Below are 16,591 nucleotides of genomic sequence, written 5' to 3'. Positions count from 1 at the left end.
GCGACCCCTGAATGACGCTTACTGTTCTTTCTCTAAAATCACTGATGACACTCACCATTCTTTCTCTGAAATGGTCGAGGCCACTCACCTGTCTGTCACTAAAATGACCGATGACGATCACCTGTCCGTCACTAAAATTGAATTTCCCCTCAGGGGGATTAATAAAGTATATAAAAAATTTTTAAAAAAATAACCGATGATGCTCACCTTTCTGTCTCTAAAATGGCCGATGATGCTCTTAGTTCTGTTTCTTATAACATCAATGGTGCTCACCGTTCTTTCTGAAAAATAATCAATGACTCTTTACGTCGTTTCTCTAAAATCATCGATGATGCTCACTGTTCTGACTCTAAAATCATCGATAACTGTCGAGACTGTCTGTCTGTCTGTCTGTCCAGTCTCCAGGAGGTTCAGCAAGTGAGATCTTTGCGAAGCTGGAGGTCTACCTGTGGCTTGGTCTGGCTAAGTATAATAAAGAAGCCACCGGCTGCTTGCCGGATGAGTTTTTACCAGTCTATGAGGAGGAGGAGGAGGAGCAGCAGAGGAGGCTGGTACCTGGGGGGAAGAGGAAGCTTCCTGTCAGTCTGTCCTGCCAAGGTGAGTCAGCGGGGGCCTGGCTTCTGCACAGGATAATTGCTCTGGACTTAATGTCTGATGTTAGGATGAACGGAGAAAAGTTTGTTCTTCAAAATAAAAGCCCAGTGATTGGTTTTATGTTGACTTGTCAACCTGGACTCAGCAGCACTCTTTCTGCAGACAGCAGGTACTTCCAGCTACGATGTCACCTGTACCAGGGGCGTGGCCTGATGGCTGCTGATGATAACGGCTTATCAGATCCTTTCCTCAAGGTCGTCTTCTCTACACATTGCCAGGTCACCAGGGTAGGTATTCACCTATCTCGCTGGTACAAGGTTATAAATGATTCTTCAATGAATGAGTGCACTGAATTTTAAATTCTGACAATTCACAAGCTTCGACCTGATCCAAGACATCAATAGAACAAATCTATGGAGCTTTTTTCCTATCTTTATTCAAGAGAGTGGTAAATCAATTTGAGAGCATTGTTTATTGATTTCACGTTCAGATTTTGTAATATTGTCCCTCAAAACTCTGCCCTCGCACTCAAATAGCCTCTGCTTGGGCTCGTGGAATTTCTGCTTTCAGATTTCTGCCCTGCTCTTGGATTTTTTTGTCTAACAACCCTGTCAAAATCCCCCAACCAATAGAATGCCAGGTTTATGTTGACCAATGAAATGATCCCTGCCTCCTTGCGGCCGTGCTCACTATAGTGTTAGAGCGTCTCGTCCGGGCAGGTACTCAGATGTCCTGAATTTTAATTTCTAATATGGGACAAGCTCCAAACACAGATGGACTGTACATTTCCCATGATGCAATGGGATAGCATCTCTCTTTAAACCCTTTCTGCCTGGACTTTTTCAAACTCCACACTCCAGTTTGTACACAGGATTTCTGATAGGGACTTGAGTTGGGAACTGGAGGGTCGTCAGCTCAAGTCCCCATCCGGACTAAATATGGAGGTGCCAGTTCACCTCAGCATTGCTGAGGTGCCCTTGGGCAAGGCACCAAACTGCCAGCTGCTTGGGGCGCTTGTCCACAGGCAGCTCCCCCATTTTGACATCCCTCCATTTAATGCATGTATAGGTCCTGTTTGTGCATGTGTGTGTATTTCGGGCCTGTGTGTATATGACAACAGAGTGCAACACTGAATTTCCCCTCAGGGATCAATAAAGTATGTCTTCTTCTTCTTCGAGAATATTATACAACTGTTTTCACACGTAGGACACACCATGACCAGTTAACTGAACTATATTTGTAAAATTGTTGCAGTGCCCCTTTAGCACACACATTTTAAAACGCATTCTGTGTGTGTGTGTGTGTGTGTGTGTGTGTGTGTGTGTGTGTGTGTTCAGGTGTTATATGAAACTCTCTCTCCAGCCTGGAGCGAGTGTTTGTTGTTTGACAGAGTCCTGATGGAGGGAACTAGGGAGGAGCTCCAACAAGACCCGCCCCTCATCATCATTACCGTCTACGACTACAACTCCATGGTAACACTGACATTCTTTGTCTTCTCCACAATCTGCTGCTGTCTCTGCACATTCAGGAAGTGATGTCATAACAGCTTGTGTGTGTGTTTACATGTGTGCAGGGCGTTATGAGGCCTCTGGGTCGGGCATTTGCCGAGCCGGAGATTAAATCTGTGGAGCAGTACTACCAGAAGCCCCGCCTCCATTTCTTTGACATCAGCATGGGCAGACACCCTGCTGGCGAGCTGTTGGCTGCCTTTGAGCTCATCGAGCTGGACTACTCTGGGTTTGGAGAGGTGAAACCTGCCAATCAATCAGTCTCTCTGTTTGTCCATCTTTACTGTCCATAATTTACTGGATGATCCTTGAACAAATGTCACAAAAACAAAGTACACATGAATTAATTCTAGACAGTGAACCAGAATACCATATCACCCCCCGCAGCCCTGCATCCCCAGCAGTGTGGACCCTCAGGAGCTGACCTACGTGGAGGAGGAGAGCTGCTACATTATCCCAGAAGGAGTCCGACCTGTTCTGAAGACCTTCAGGATCGAGGTTACACACGCACACGCACACACACACACACACACGCACACACATATACTTCAGGCTGTTGGATCGGTGAGGTAACTGATCCTTCCTGTGTGGTTAAGTCAAGCAGCAACCTCTGGTGTCAAAAACTGCAGTTCCTCTAATGGCCACTTGAGGCTGGCTTCATGTTAAAATGCCCAACTTTACAGCAGAAATAAACATGTTTACCGCCTGGTACAAAAACAGTTTTGGTCTGTATAGGTAATTTCCCCCTTCATGACAACTGTACGGGATTTTCATATACCTCACTCGTTTACATTTTTTTTTATAAAGGCCTGAAATGACACATAATTAAGGGCCAAGCGAGTGTCCTTGGATTGACAGTCAGACACCCCCCCAGCTCCTCCATAGCGCCAGCCTCTCCCCCAAATATGGTCACCTCTGGTCCAAGAAAACCAACATGGCGACGGCCAAAATACTTGAGGCTTCAAAACTCGAGTCCACAAACCAGTGGGTGAGGTCACAGTAGCTATGTCCATCATTTTTACAGTCAATGGTTTTTGTATGTGTGTGTTCAGGTGCTGTTCTGGGGTCTGCGGGAGCTGAAGCGGGTGCACCTGTTTGAGGTGGAGCGTCCCCTGGTGAGGGTGGAGTGTGCAGGAAAACAACTGGATTCTGAAGAGATGGAGAACTACAGCACTCACGGCAACTTCAAAGAGCTGGTCGGCTACATGGACGTGGTCAGTCAGTCGTAGTGATGGTTACTAACATTGGTTAAGGTCTTAAACAAGCACCTGGTGTATCCATTCATTCATACGGAGAAGAGAGATGGCTAACCTTCTCTTTCCTGTTTTCCTGTTTCCTCCTCCTGTGTTTGGTCCAATCAGGAGCTGCCAGAGCAGGCCTACCTCCACCCTCCTCTGACATTGTTTGTGGTGGAGCATCGGGCGTTCGGTCGGCTCGCTCTGGTTGGGACTCATGTGGTCCAGAGTCTCATGGACTACGGCCCGCGAAAACCTGGGGAGGATGAAGATGAGGAAGATGATGAGCCAAAACCAAAAGGTTAGAGCTATGAAAGAAGTGATGGAGTAATATTCACAGTAGTAGTGTCTTCTAGATAGTTGTAGTTATTTGTATTGAAAACATCGCAACATTCAGACAGGTAAGGTAAATGTAGATGTTTCTGGAATGTTTTAATTGACCATTTGCTTGGCCCTGCCTCCTTAGGCCTCGTTTGGTTTCTCGTCCACACACAAACAGGGTTTTAGGTCACTAAAATGGAGATTTTTGAAAATGTCTTTGAGGCTGTGTCCACACTAATATGGATATTTTTCATAATAGATATTTTTCCCCTCTGTTTAAAAAAAAATTCTGTCCATGCAACCTTAATTTTACAAAATGTAAAAGAACGCAATACCGACCTCAGACACCCTTCACCAGTCTCCCCCAGGCCCCTAGAATGTGCATCAGGCTTTGAAGCCAATTTTCATTGTGGCCAAACAATGGTACAGCAATTTATATGGTCTGTCACGTGATGCCATTGGGCCCAAAACAACTTTTCCCTTTTCGAAAGTCTAGAAGAGCCACACGATAAAATAACTTTATTCATTCAAGATAGCGGTGCGCTAATCTGGAAGTTATCCATTCGGCTGGCGGAATTTAGCCACTTGGCCGTGGTTGGCGGAAGTAGTGCCGATAATCCTAAAATCATTCAGGTAATGTAATTCACAGCAGTCGAACCATTTTGGCTTCATGCACCACTGAGCAACAGAATTAATATGTTTAACAGTTTTGGTCTCTATAGCTATTTTCAACAATCATGACAACAGTACGCAAGAGTGATTTTTTTTATATAACTCACCAGTCTACATTGTATCAAGGCCCAAAGTTACGTATATTTAAGGGCGGGGCTGCTTTGAGTAACATGCTGTCTGCAAGGCGGCGCTATAGTCTATGATGTCAGATCCATCCCTCGCGCCTCCACAGCTTTAACCTCTCACCCAAATATGGTCACTTCTGGTTCCAAAAAAACCAAGATGGTGATGACTGAAATGCAGAACTCGAGGTTTCAAAACAGCAGTCTACAAACCACTGGGTGACAATATACATTGTAAGGTGTTAGTATGGTCATTTCTCTGGGATGAACTGTTTCAATATTAAAGTTGCACAATATGCAAAAAAACTCATGGCGAATATAGTGCGATGGTGATGTGAGTCATGATTTTAGGGGGAATGGTGATTTTTGCATTTAATTTTCATTGAAAAAATATAAAAATGATGATGATGATACATCTGAAATATGATTTGAAGGACGGAGCATCTCTGTAGCATCACAATGGTTTGGCTTTGGATATCACACTTGGTTGTACTGCAATTTCAATAATATTTTAATTTTGCAGCCCTGTCCAACATTTGCTTAAATCCAAACATGAATTGATTCAAATTTCTAAATGTATCCATTGTGTTTTACAAAGAAAAATCTCTAACTTTACTGTCAGACACACAACAAGAGCTCTGTGACAGGATGTTTTTCACAGCTGTGCTCTGTGGGATTCACAGTTTACTTCTCTCTTAAAGTTTCTACAGACACAGTTTCTCTTTGTGTCTCTCCAGTGAAGCAGACTCCGAAGACTGTTGATGCTCTGATGTCAGTGAAGCGTTTGGGACTCAGCGGCCTGTCAGTTACACGGACAAAGATTCCCATCAACCCCATCAAACTGGTTGATGTATGTACACTGGTCTCCTCCTCTGTGTGTTTAAAACTTTTTGAGACAAATTTAAACCAGATTTCAGCCACAAATGATTAAGGAGTGAGTTACTATTTACACTTAAACTCCACCAGGCTCCTCTGAAGAAGCTGATGAAGATGGATGAGGAACTAGAAGAGGAGCCGCCTGAGAAGGAGGAGTTGGATTGGTGGTCCAAATACTACGCTTCACTGGAGGAGATGGAGAGAAAGGTGAGACGCTGATTTACCTGTTTGAATAAACTTGTAAAAATGTTAAAGCAGAAATTAAAAGTACAGAATAAAATCTGATTAAAGGGTCTATCCACAGATTTTACACATGAAGATCAGTTTACTGGTCAATGTCCGACCTACACAGCATGTCAAAGCAGTTATGCAGTATGATGTCTTCTGTGTCTCTGGAGGAGGAAATAACTATAATGTCATAATTTCCATGAGGTTGGAAAGAAATCTATAAACGAAAGTTTGCATTACTAACTGGAGGTTTGAAGTTAGAAATATGTAGGTGTTTTACAAGCTGGAACGGTCTCATGAAGGACGCTTTTCAGTTGCACTATGGGAAATGTAGGATATTAAAGACCAACATCTTGATGTATAACTTAGATTTTGACCGTTTTTTTTTTATCTGTCCCCGTTATCTTTATTTACAATTGCAAACCTGCACTTATTACAGTTATAATCATCAGGAAAAGGTTTCCTTTTTTTGCGTGTGTTAACGCAATGTGTTTCTATTGTTTCTCTTGTTTTCAAACTTTTCCAAAAATGAGCAAGACAAAATAAGAATCACTGCAGCAGAATTAGGGATATGAGACATCATTCCACACCACATCCTTTCAATATGTGTTAAGTTACACATTTAGCATTAAAATAATTGATTTATCAGTTCTTTACTCACATATCTGATGTGTTGTCTGTCTGCAGGCTGCTGAGGAGGAGGAGGAGCTGGAGGAACAAGCAGAGACAGGTAAAGTTTTAACTCCTTCTTTGTCAGTCATAATAATGTGTTTTTAACCATATTTATCCATTAAATGAAAATACGAAATTATTTATGATTGAAATTTATTTTAGAGCAGCAACACATACAGCTGATACAAGTCAGAGTTTAGGTGCGTTCAGCTGCAGTCCCTCTAATGTCCACTAGATGCTGCTGTGATAAAACTATAGCCCCTTTCACACTGCCTGTTCAGGGCACTGCGTCACTATTCCACATCGCTGTTCTGTATAAAACGTACGGTCGTGAAATGTGAGGACTGAGCTGTATCGCCTTTGAGACAGAAATGGAGGTAGTAACAGCGCCAAAACATGCCTGTACAAACGGGACAGCCAGGAGGTTGAGATCATGGGCGTCATGGGTGTGACGTTTTGTTGACATGTGTGCGACCCATCGCCGGAGATTTAGTGGCTAACTCAAAAAGACAGAACAGCAGGCGATAATGTCCGCAAACTGGGAAAACAATGAGGCCCAGGAGCTCCTTACCCTCTGAGCAGAGGACGATATCAGCCGCCATACAACAGGGACAGTAAATGTTTTGCCACTGTTTTTGTTCATAAAGCACTGCAGACACATACCTTATGTCACACTAGAGTCTGACACTGTTTATGTTACACCCATCTCGCCTCTTTTGAAACCACAACGCCTGCACATTATTTAAAATCACACACTAGAGCAGAAAGATGCCGCTGTTATTTGGATCTGTGTAAAAATGCAAAGGCGGCATCAAGAAAGGACTTTGTAGTGGTCCTATGGTGCGATCTCTGCAAATAAAAAGTCATTACAGTTTTTAGTTTTTACAGAAGTTCAGCTCACAAAATATCATTTACGTTCTTCTCATGTCAGTCTGAGGGCAGGATTTCAGAATCAGCAGATTTTGGCAGTAACGTGGTGAGAAAAGCAAAAAAAATATATGGGCAATGAGGACAATGGCACTGTTCTTAACTGGTTTGAATCATATCTTTTAAACAGGGAATTTTATGTTGGCATTGATGACTGCTCCTCCAAATGCTATAAAATGGACTGGGGAGTCCCTCAAGGTTCGATTTTAGGTCCAGTACTTTTTAATCTTTACATGCTGCCACTTGGAGGGGTCATCAAGAGGCACGGCATACAATTTCATAGTTATGCTGATGATACACAGCTATATATTGCTGTGTCTCATGATGACCCAAAGCCACTTGATGCACTTTTTAGCTGTATTTTAGATATTAAGTGCTGGATGGCAGAGAATTTTCTACAGCTCAACCAGGACAAAACAGAATTTTTAGTTATTGGGTCTGAAGCACAGAGAGAAAAACTGCATACAAAACTACTAACACTGGCTCTGGAATCATGTCAAAAAGTAAAAAATCTTGGAGAAATAATTGATGCTGACTTCAGTTTTGAGCCCCACATTAAGAATATAACAAAAACAGGATTTTATCATTTGAAAAACATTTCCAGTCAGGCCGTTTCTCTCTAATGCCAATGCAGAGACTCTAGTGCATGCTTTTATCACCTGTAGAATTGATTATTGTAATGCTCTTCTTTCTGGTCTTCCTAAGAAGACCATTATACCATTACAACGAGTTCAAAATGCAGCCACTCGAGTTCTGACAAGGACCAGAAAGAGAGCACACATTACTGCCATCCTAGAGTCTCTGCATTGGTTTCCTGTTAGCTTCAGAATTGATTTTAAGATTCTTTTATTAGTTTTTAAAGTTCTCAATGGTCTTGGTCCCTCTTATTTATCAGAATTGCTTTTAACCTATCAGCCCTATCAGACTGTTAATTATTCCAGAAGTTAGAACTAAAACCCATGGTGAGGCGTCCTTTTCTTATTATGGCCTACGTCTGTGGAACAGCCTGCCAGAGGATCTGAGGGCAGCAGAGAGTGTGGATATTTTTAAAGGAAAACTCAAGACTTACCTATGTTAACAGGGTTGCATCTGTTAGTGTTAATAGTGTTGTTTTCTTTTTTGTTCAGATGCAGCGAATCTGACTATGGCGAATATCGAAGAGGAGGAGGAGGAGATCGTGGTCGTGGAGACTGAGCCTCCCAAACGCAAGAGCATTGCCACACTACAGGTGAGAGGTCACTGTGATTGACACAGTCCAGTCCGTCAGTTCAGGGCTGCACTGATGTCAACAATACAAGAACATTGAATTTGTTGTGTAGTGTGTCTCTGGTACTTGTAAACAAGGGAAGAATTGAGAAAGACAACCTAAACCCATCAAATCAATCCAATTTCTGCTGCTCATACAGGCTAGCTGCATAACAAGACAAGTAGTTGTAGGCCTACAATGTTTTACCTTTTAGGTAAAAGTACACTGTAAGTATGTAGTATACCTTTGAGTTGCTTATATTTTTCCTACTTTTTTCACATTACTTTTCACATGTAAACATCATATTATAGCTATTGCTGTTTGGGGCCCAAAGAAGCAGTGTTGTGTGTGTTGAGCTGCAGCAGTTGAGTTTGGATGAGCTGTTTTCAAGAAAGCTGCAAGCAGCAGTACAGACCGAACACTCGACCTGTTCCAAACAAGCGTGTTTTGAACTGGCACTGCGCTGTTTGTATGTTGTTGTTGTTGTTGTTGTTGTTGTTGTTGTTTTTTGTTTTTTGTTTTTTAATTTTTGCCTCTGTTTATGTGTTCAGCTGTACGGAGGTGATCTGGAGTCAGAGTTCAGTCAGTTTCAGGACTGGCTGCACATCTTCCCGCTGTATAAAGGCAGAGCAAGCATTGAGGATGATGAGGAGGATGAAGAGGAGAGGCTGATGGGAAAATATAAGGTACTGTGGATGATCTGTCTGTCTGTCTGTCTGTCTGTCTGTCTGTCTGTATGTCTGTATGTCTGTATGTCTGTCTGTCTGCAGAAAAGTGTCCATTATTCCACACTCTCCATCCCCAGGGCTCCTTCCTGATTTATCCGATCGATGCAGGAGATGAAGAAGACACCACATGTCAGATCACCAATGGACTCCCCAAAAACTCAGCGATCAAAGTCTTGATCCGAGTCTATGTCATCAAGGTACCTGTCCCTCTGTCCATCCACAGCCTGCCTATGTCTCTTACTCACTGACACGTTTAAACATTTTACAGCATATTCTTTACATTGACTTTAAACTGTTAATAGATTAAAGCATGCTCTGACGTCACAGATATAAGACTTAGCTGCTAAACAACAACCATTTTCATGCAGTAAACAACCAAATTCACACTTTGCTTCTCACAGTGTCCCTGCCTACAGTTGCATTATGGGTTAACTGAAGCCCCTTTCACACATGCAGTCTATCCCTGAAATGTTCAGGAACATTTCTTGCATGAGGCCATGTGTAAATAAAATCAGGGTGCAAAATTTAGGGAAATCTTTACCACTAGTGTCTTATCTCGAGACCAAATAACAATTTTGAAAGAGACTGTATCTAAACATTAAATTTCCTGTTAAAACAGAAGTGTATTTTGAAAGAAGATAATGCATGTAACAAGCAGAACTTGACTTGCATGTCGTATCTGGACGTGGAAGGTCTGTGACCAAAGGTCAGAGTGAGAATGTGTTGGGTTTACAATCACATTTTAGGGGTTCCAGATGAGATTTGAATACTGAATGCCAAGTGCAGAGTACTGGTAAAAAAAAAATAAAAAAAACATGCTTTCAACAATCCTCAAAGAACTCTTTCTTCCAAAAAGGGCTCTTTGTATAAAAAAGGTTTTTTACAAAGAACCCTCGAAGAACCCTTTCTTTAAAATAAGGTTTCTCTGGTTTAAGGTAGTACCTAAGCCCTTTAGGAAGGAGCCTTTTGAAACCCTCATTTCTAAGAGTGTACTGTGAGTTCTGCTGTGTGTTTGACTGTCTCTGTCTGTATCCTGCAGGCCACCAATCTGGCTCCCACAGACCCGAATGGTAAAGCTGACCCGTATCTGGTGGTTCAAGCTGGAGAGCAAAGTTTGGACACCCAAGATCGATATATCCCCAAACAGCTCAACCCCACGTTTGGAGAGTCAGTACCTGTCTGTCAACCTGCACCTGTCCAACCCTCTCTGTCTGTCCATCGTTTGTCTGACTGTCTGTATGTCTGACACTGTCTTTCAGGATGTTTGAATTCACAGTGTCTTTTCCAATGGAGACGGAGTTGGTTGTCAAAGTGATGGACCACGATATAATAGGGTCTGATGACGTCATCGGTGAGACCCGACTTGATCTGGAGAACCGGTTCTACAGCCGCCACAGAGCCTCCTGCGGTCTGGCTCTTTACTATGACACGTTAGTACCACAACTGACACGCAATCACCAAAAGTACAACATGTTACAACCAGTACTACAACACAGTGGTACCACAACTATGGAACATTAGAGTACCAGAACTATGACATGTTAGAACCTGTATGATGACATGTTGTTATACAAAATGTGATACGGTATATGAAACAAGAACCCAGACAGTACAAGTAGTAGAACATATCAGTACCAAAACTACAATACATAAGTACTACCACACAATAGTATCAAAAACCTCAGTATGTTACTACCAAATCTATGACATTAGTACTACAACTAAAACCAGTGAGAACTAGAACTTGGACATGTTGTGAAACAGTGTGACATTGTAGAACAAGAACTATGACATGCTACTGCAATAACATTAGTATCAATAAGGTGACATGTTAGAACTAGGACTGTGATACCATAGTTTCAGTAGGAGGACTTATTAGTACCAAAACCAGAAGAAATTAGTACTTGTGCTATGACACAGTAGTACTAAAACTAAAATATGTTATTACCTAAACTGTGGCATGTTAGTACCAGAACTAAAACACATGACAACTCACACATATTATAAACAGTACTAGAACATGTTAGAACCACTTTTAAGACACTTGAGTACCGAAACCAAGAAACATTAGTACCTGTACAATGACTTGTAAGTACCAGAATTATGACATGTTAGTACCAGAACCGGAACAGATTGGCAACAGTACTACGACAAGTTAAAGCTAGTATTACGACAATTTAGTACCATAACCAATACATCAGTAGCACTACAACACATCGGTATAGCCACTGTCTGGGTTACGAACTTCTTCAATGGAGTACCTGTCTCTCTAAATGTGTACCTGCATATCTGTGTGTGCCTTTACTTTCCTCTGCAGTGAAGGTTACAATGTGTGGCGTGATGCGAAGAAACCGTCAACCATTTTGGCAGAGCTCTGCAGGAAGAACGGCATCTCGTTACCGGAGTACAGAACATCTGAGGTCAAAGTCCTCAACAAAATCTTCAAGATCCCACCTGACGCAATACCTGAAGGTAGGACAGACAGTCAGACAGACAGGAAGACAGACTTAGCCAGGTGCAGTAGGTCATTAAGTAAGGGATTAAATAATCTGAGGTGTCTTTACATATGAAAATTGTGTACAAAGTAGAACTAAACAGTCCATAATTGTCCCTCTATGGACTCATATGAACCACTACTAATATTGTTACCACCACATGTTCGACTAATCACCACAACCACTAAACTGTATTGCTGCTCCTACTACTGACACAATAGTCCTACTGCTGCTCCCCTCGTACTGCAGCAACCTCCCGCTGTATTGGCTCTAACAACAAGACTATCAGCAGTAACAGCCGTTTATTAAACAGACATGTTGTTGTTGTCAGATCTGCTGAAGAAGAACCAGCGGACTCCACAGGAGGAGGTAGAGATGGAGGAACACGCAGCCCTGAGCGTGCTGCGGCGCTGGGGGGAGATGAACGAGTTCCTCCCTGGAGCCCTTCCTCTGGTCCCAGAGCATGTGGAGATCCGGTCCCTGCTGAACCAGGACAAACCTGGACTGCCACAGGTAACCACAACACAAACAGTAACTACAGGACAGGTAGTCATAACGACAGTAACATACTGAGACTGGTGTTAATACATGTCATCAGCAGTGTGTGTGTGTGTGTGTGTGTGTGTGTGTGTGTGTGTGTTCCAGGGTTACGTTCATATGTGGGTTGACATGTTTCCAAATGATGTGCCGGCTCCACCCCCTGTTGACATCAAGCCACGCCTACCTGAACAGTAGGTCAACACTGTCGAGTACAGTAGAGTCACATAGAATCTATTTAGCACAATAGAGTCAAATAGAATCTATTTAGCACAATAGAGTCAAATAGAATCTATTGAGTTCAGTAGAGTCAAATAGAATCTATGGAATACAGTAGAGTCGAATAGTATCTATTCAGTACTGTAGAGCTGAATGGAATTTATCGAGGGCGGTAGGGTCAAATAGAGTCTATCAAGTACAGTTAAGTCGAATGGAATCTATTGAGTACAGTGGAGTCATATAGAATCTATTAAGTATAGTAGAGTCGAATAAAATCTATCGAATACAGTAGAATAGAATAGAATCTTTCAGGCCCAGTTGAGTCCAATAGAATCTATCGAGTACAGTAGAGTCAAAGAATCTATCAAGTACAGTAGAGTTGAATGGAATTTATTGGGTACAGTAAGGTTGAATAGAATCTATCAAGTACAATGGAGTCAAATAGAATATATCGAGTACAGTAGAGGTGAATAGAATCTATTAAGTACAATGGAGTTATATTGAATCTATTGAGTACAGTAGAATAGAATCTTTCAGGCACAGTTAAGTCTGATAGAATCTATCGAGTACAGTAGAGTCAAAGAATCTATCAAGTACAATAGAATTGAATGGAATTTATTGGGTACAGTAAGGTTGAATAGAATCTATTAAGTACAGTGGAGTCATATTGAATCTATTGAGTACAGTAGTCATTGAATCTATCGAGAACAATGGAGTCAAATAGAATCTATTGAGTACAATAGAGTCAAATACAATCTACTGAGTAAAGTAGAGTTGAATGGAATCTATCGAGTACAGTGGACTTAAATATTGTCTATAGTGGAATTAAATAGAATCTATGTAGTACAGTGGATTTGAAAATAATCTATCAGCTTCAGTGGAGTCAAATAGAATCTATCATGTACAGTAGAGTTAAATAGAATCTATTGAGTACACTGGAGTCAGATAGAATCTATCGTGTACAATAGAGTCAAATACAATCTATTAAGAACAGTAGAGTTGAATGGAATCTATTGAATACAGTGGACTTGGATATTATATACAGTAGATTTGAATAAAATCTACCAACTACAGTGGAGTCGAGTAGAATCTATCATGTACAGTAGAGTTAAACAGAATAGAGAAGGGGTCACAATATGTAACTTTTTTTGTTGTTTCCATGGTGACAGGTATGAGCTACGTGTTATCATCTGGAACACTGACGACGTGTTTCTGGATGATGTCAACCCGTTCACCGGTGTCCCGTCCTCCGACATCTACGTCAAAGGGTCAGATTCACAAGCACAGACACACACACACGTCTTCTAGGGTCCTAAATGAGGACTGACTAATAAAACTGACCGATTGACACAGACAAGATAAATCTGGCTATCTTGGCTATGACAGCTCAGTGTTTCATTGTGATCTCTGTGCAGATGGATAAAAGGACTGGAAGGAGAAAAACAGGAGACTGACGTCCACTTCAACTCTCTGACTGGAGAAGGAAACTTCAACTGGAGATTTGTGTTCCGCTTCGACTACCTGCCTACTGAGGTACACATGTGATTGATAAACTTCGGTCCACAGACATCTCATTTACCTCTCGACGGATTATTGTGTATTATCCTGATTATTTTCCTGCTTTCCAGAGGATTAACCCTTTCGATTTTATGATCTTTCCTGTAGTGCCACCCTCAGGTCAAACTTAACATTTCTAGAAAAACATTTCAGCGTGGTGTTTGTTCATATTGTGGCTGTAATGAACACTGTAGCCTCCAGGGGGCGCGAGCAATCAGTGTGGTTCTTAGTGAGAATAAATCTCCTCCTCTTGTCTCTTAGAAAGAGGTGGTGTTTAAGAAGAAGGAGTCCATTTTCTCTCTGGAGGAGTCAGAGTTTAGACAGCCAGCTGTTCTGACGCTGCAGGTCTGGGACTACGACCGCATCCTTGCCAACGACTTCCTGGGTGAGAATTTTTATATAACTCACCTGTTTAAATGTTATTAAAACTTAAAGTTACACACAATTAAGGACGTGGGCACTTTGATTGACAGGTAGGTTGACAAGTTGCTACCATGGCGACAACTTGGGTTAGGTAAAGTAACCATTGGTTGAACTGAAAAGCTTCAAAATGGGAGACCACAAACCAATGGATGACATCGAGGTGGCTACGTCCATTATTTTATACAATCTTTGCTACGTTGTTTTTTAAATTGCTGTTAATCAAACGGCGCTGAGCCGACGTTGCCTCAGTCAGTTAATTCTCATCATCTTTCATTTGTTCTTCCTCCTTCAGGCTCCATAGAGTTACGCCTCAATGACATGGTGCGAGCTGCAAAGTCCTCCACGAAGTGTACGATTCAGATGGCGAAGGATCGAGCCAACCCTCGATTCTCCATCTTCCGTGCAAAGAAGATGAAGGGCTGGTGGCCGCTGACTCGTCTGAAGACGGCTGAGGACTTCGAGAAGGAGGAGAAGGAGAAGGAGGAGGCCAAGAAGAAGGGAAAGAAGAAGAAAAAGAAGGACAAGAGGAGCAAGATGAGAGAAGAGGACATCCAGTACACCGACAGCCTCGGCAACACTTACCTACTAATGGTACCAAAAAAAGCCCAGTACATAGATAATGCTAACACTGGCCGACAAAGGAAGGAGGCTGCAAATTTACATTTAAAATCTGAATCTGACTTTATGACATTTATTTTACCATATAAAAGATGATTATTCCATAGAAATGCATTATTCTACAGTAACTACAAAGTGAAGCTAAAAACCACACCTACGACACTCTGGCTGATTATTTACAGCCCCTCTTGTTTCTGTGTTTGAGTTTGGGAGGGATGGGATGAGGAGGGGAAATTGGAGACGTCAGTTTTAAAATAAGCTGATTATCTCAGGGGATTTACAGTGTCGACGTCGTTGTTACATTACTTTTTTATTTTTGAATGGAAGTCATAAAAATACATCCAACAGCTGAAAGAAGATAATCCCTCTTTTTCCTGGTCGGATTTTAATATGACAGTTTCTTTGCGTCAATGAAAGTCCTTCAAAATTAAATAGCACAGCTCTTCTCTGGTACATTGCACTTTGTTCACCAAACATTTTTGACTGTCTTGCCTTCATCAGGGTGGTACCTGAGGCTGTTTCTGGTTTATATATTATAACCACAACACTTATATCTGTAATATGATCGATATATCACCACAGACAGTGTATATACAAAACCTTACATTCATCTTTGGAAAACAAAAAAAAGTTGATTGTAATGTTACACTCTGTACAGGCTTTCACAGGCTTTCAGTATGATTTTAATATTTAATATACTGACTTTGGCTTAACAGCGATCATAAGAAAATAAAGTCAAAGTAGAGACTGGAAATAATCGGTGAGTGAGAATAGAATTAGTGTTTAACTCAGATTGGTGAATATGACATAACTCTTTTTGGGGTGGCTGAGGCTCAGGAGGGAGAGCTGGTCGTCCACTTATCAGAAGATCAGTGTGACATGCAGTCTAAAAGTGCTTTGCTGGTCAAAAGACTGGAAAGGTGCTGTACAAGTGCAAGTCCATTCTTTGTTTTACTGATGGAATTAATGCTCTGTAAATGTACATTATAATAAATGTACCCTTTGAGGTGTTTGAGTAGGCCTACAGGTAATTTCACCCTCTTCTATTTGTTTTACAAAACCTTTATTTCTTCATGCTGATCATTATTTGAATAACAGCTTCATTTTCATACTAATTTTAAACACTAATTCGAATCACTAATTTGAATACTTGGTTTAACACTGAAACTGTGTGTGTGCGGTGTGTGTGTAGGGAAAGGTGGAGGCGGAGCTGCAACTGGTGACATTAGAACACGCGGAGGCCAACCCAGTGGGGCGGGGACGCAAGGAGCCGGAGCCTCTGGACAAACCAAAGTATGACACACACACACACACACACACACACACACACACACACACACACACACACACAGTTGAAGGATCAATTTCAATCAATCAATTTTATTTATAAAGCCCAATATCACAAATCACAATTTGCCTCACAGGGCTTTACATCATACGACATCCCTCTGTCCTTACGACCCTCGCAGCGGATAAGGAAAAACTCCCCAAAAAACCCTTTAACGGGGAAAAAAACGGTAGAAACCTCAGGAAGAGCAACTGAGGAGGGATCCCTCTTCCAGATGTGCAATAGATGTCGTACAGAACAGATCAACATAATAAATTAACAGTAA

At 41.7% G+C, this 16,591-nt stretch overlaps 1 protein-coding gene across 1 annotated transcript in view; it reads left to right on the top strand.

The window, feature by feature from the left end:
* Window positions 1–16,591, top strand: part of fer1l4 (fer-1 like family member 4) — a 37,276-nt gene that overhangs the window by 19,095 nt on the left and 1,590 nt on the right. The window contains exons 26-48 of the mRNA XM_050039117.1: window positions 399–597; window positions 757–881; window positions 1,932–2,066; window positions 2,168–2,341; window positions 2,490–2,600; window positions 3,155–3,316; window positions 3,464–3,638; window positions 5,190–5,302; window positions 5,419–5,535; window positions 6,244–6,286; window positions 8,283–8,383; window positions 8,953–9,087; window positions 9,207–9,326; window positions 10,169–10,296; window positions 10,389–10,559; window positions 11,447–11,601; window positions 11,956–12,137; window positions 12,270–12,355; window positions 13,550–13,648; window positions 13,796–13,913; window positions 14,199–14,322; window positions 14,653–14,951; window positions 16,171–16,271. Of these exons, the coding sequence (XP_049895074.1) occupies window positions 399–597; window positions 757–881; window positions 1,932–2,066; window positions 2,168–2,341; window positions 2,490–2,600; window positions 3,155–3,316; window positions 3,464–3,638; window positions 5,190–5,302; window positions 5,419–5,535; window positions 6,244–6,286; window positions 8,283–8,383; window positions 8,953–9,087; window positions 9,207–9,326; window positions 10,169–10,296; window positions 10,389–10,559; window positions 11,447–11,601; window positions 11,956–12,137; window positions 12,270–12,355; window positions 13,550–13,648; window positions 13,796–13,913; window positions 14,199–14,322; window positions 14,653–14,951; window positions 16,171–16,271 (3,173 nt within the window). The remainder of the gene's footprint in view (window positions 1–398; window positions 598–756; window positions 882–1,931; window positions 2,067–2,167; window positions 2,342–2,489; window positions 2,601–3,154; window positions 3,317–3,463; window positions 3,639–5,189; window positions 5,303–5,418; window positions 5,536–6,243; window positions 6,287–8,282; window positions 8,384–8,952; window positions 9,088–9,206; window positions 9,327–10,168; window positions 10,297–10,388; window positions 10,560–11,446; window positions 11,602–11,955; window positions 12,138–12,269; window positions 12,356–13,549; window positions 13,649–13,795; window positions 13,914–14,198; window positions 14,323–14,652; window positions 14,952–16,170; window positions 16,272–16,591) is intronic.

This window comes from Epinephelus moara, chromosome 24, assembly GCF_006386435.1.
Source record: "Epinephelus moara isolate mb chromosome 24, YSFRI_EMoa_1.0, whole genome shotgun sequence".
Taxonomy (NCBI): Eukaryota; Metazoa; Chordata; class Actinopteri; order Perciformes; family Serranidae; genus Epinephelus; species Epinephelus moara.
This window is presented reverse-complemented; position numbering and strand designations above follow the sequence as displayed.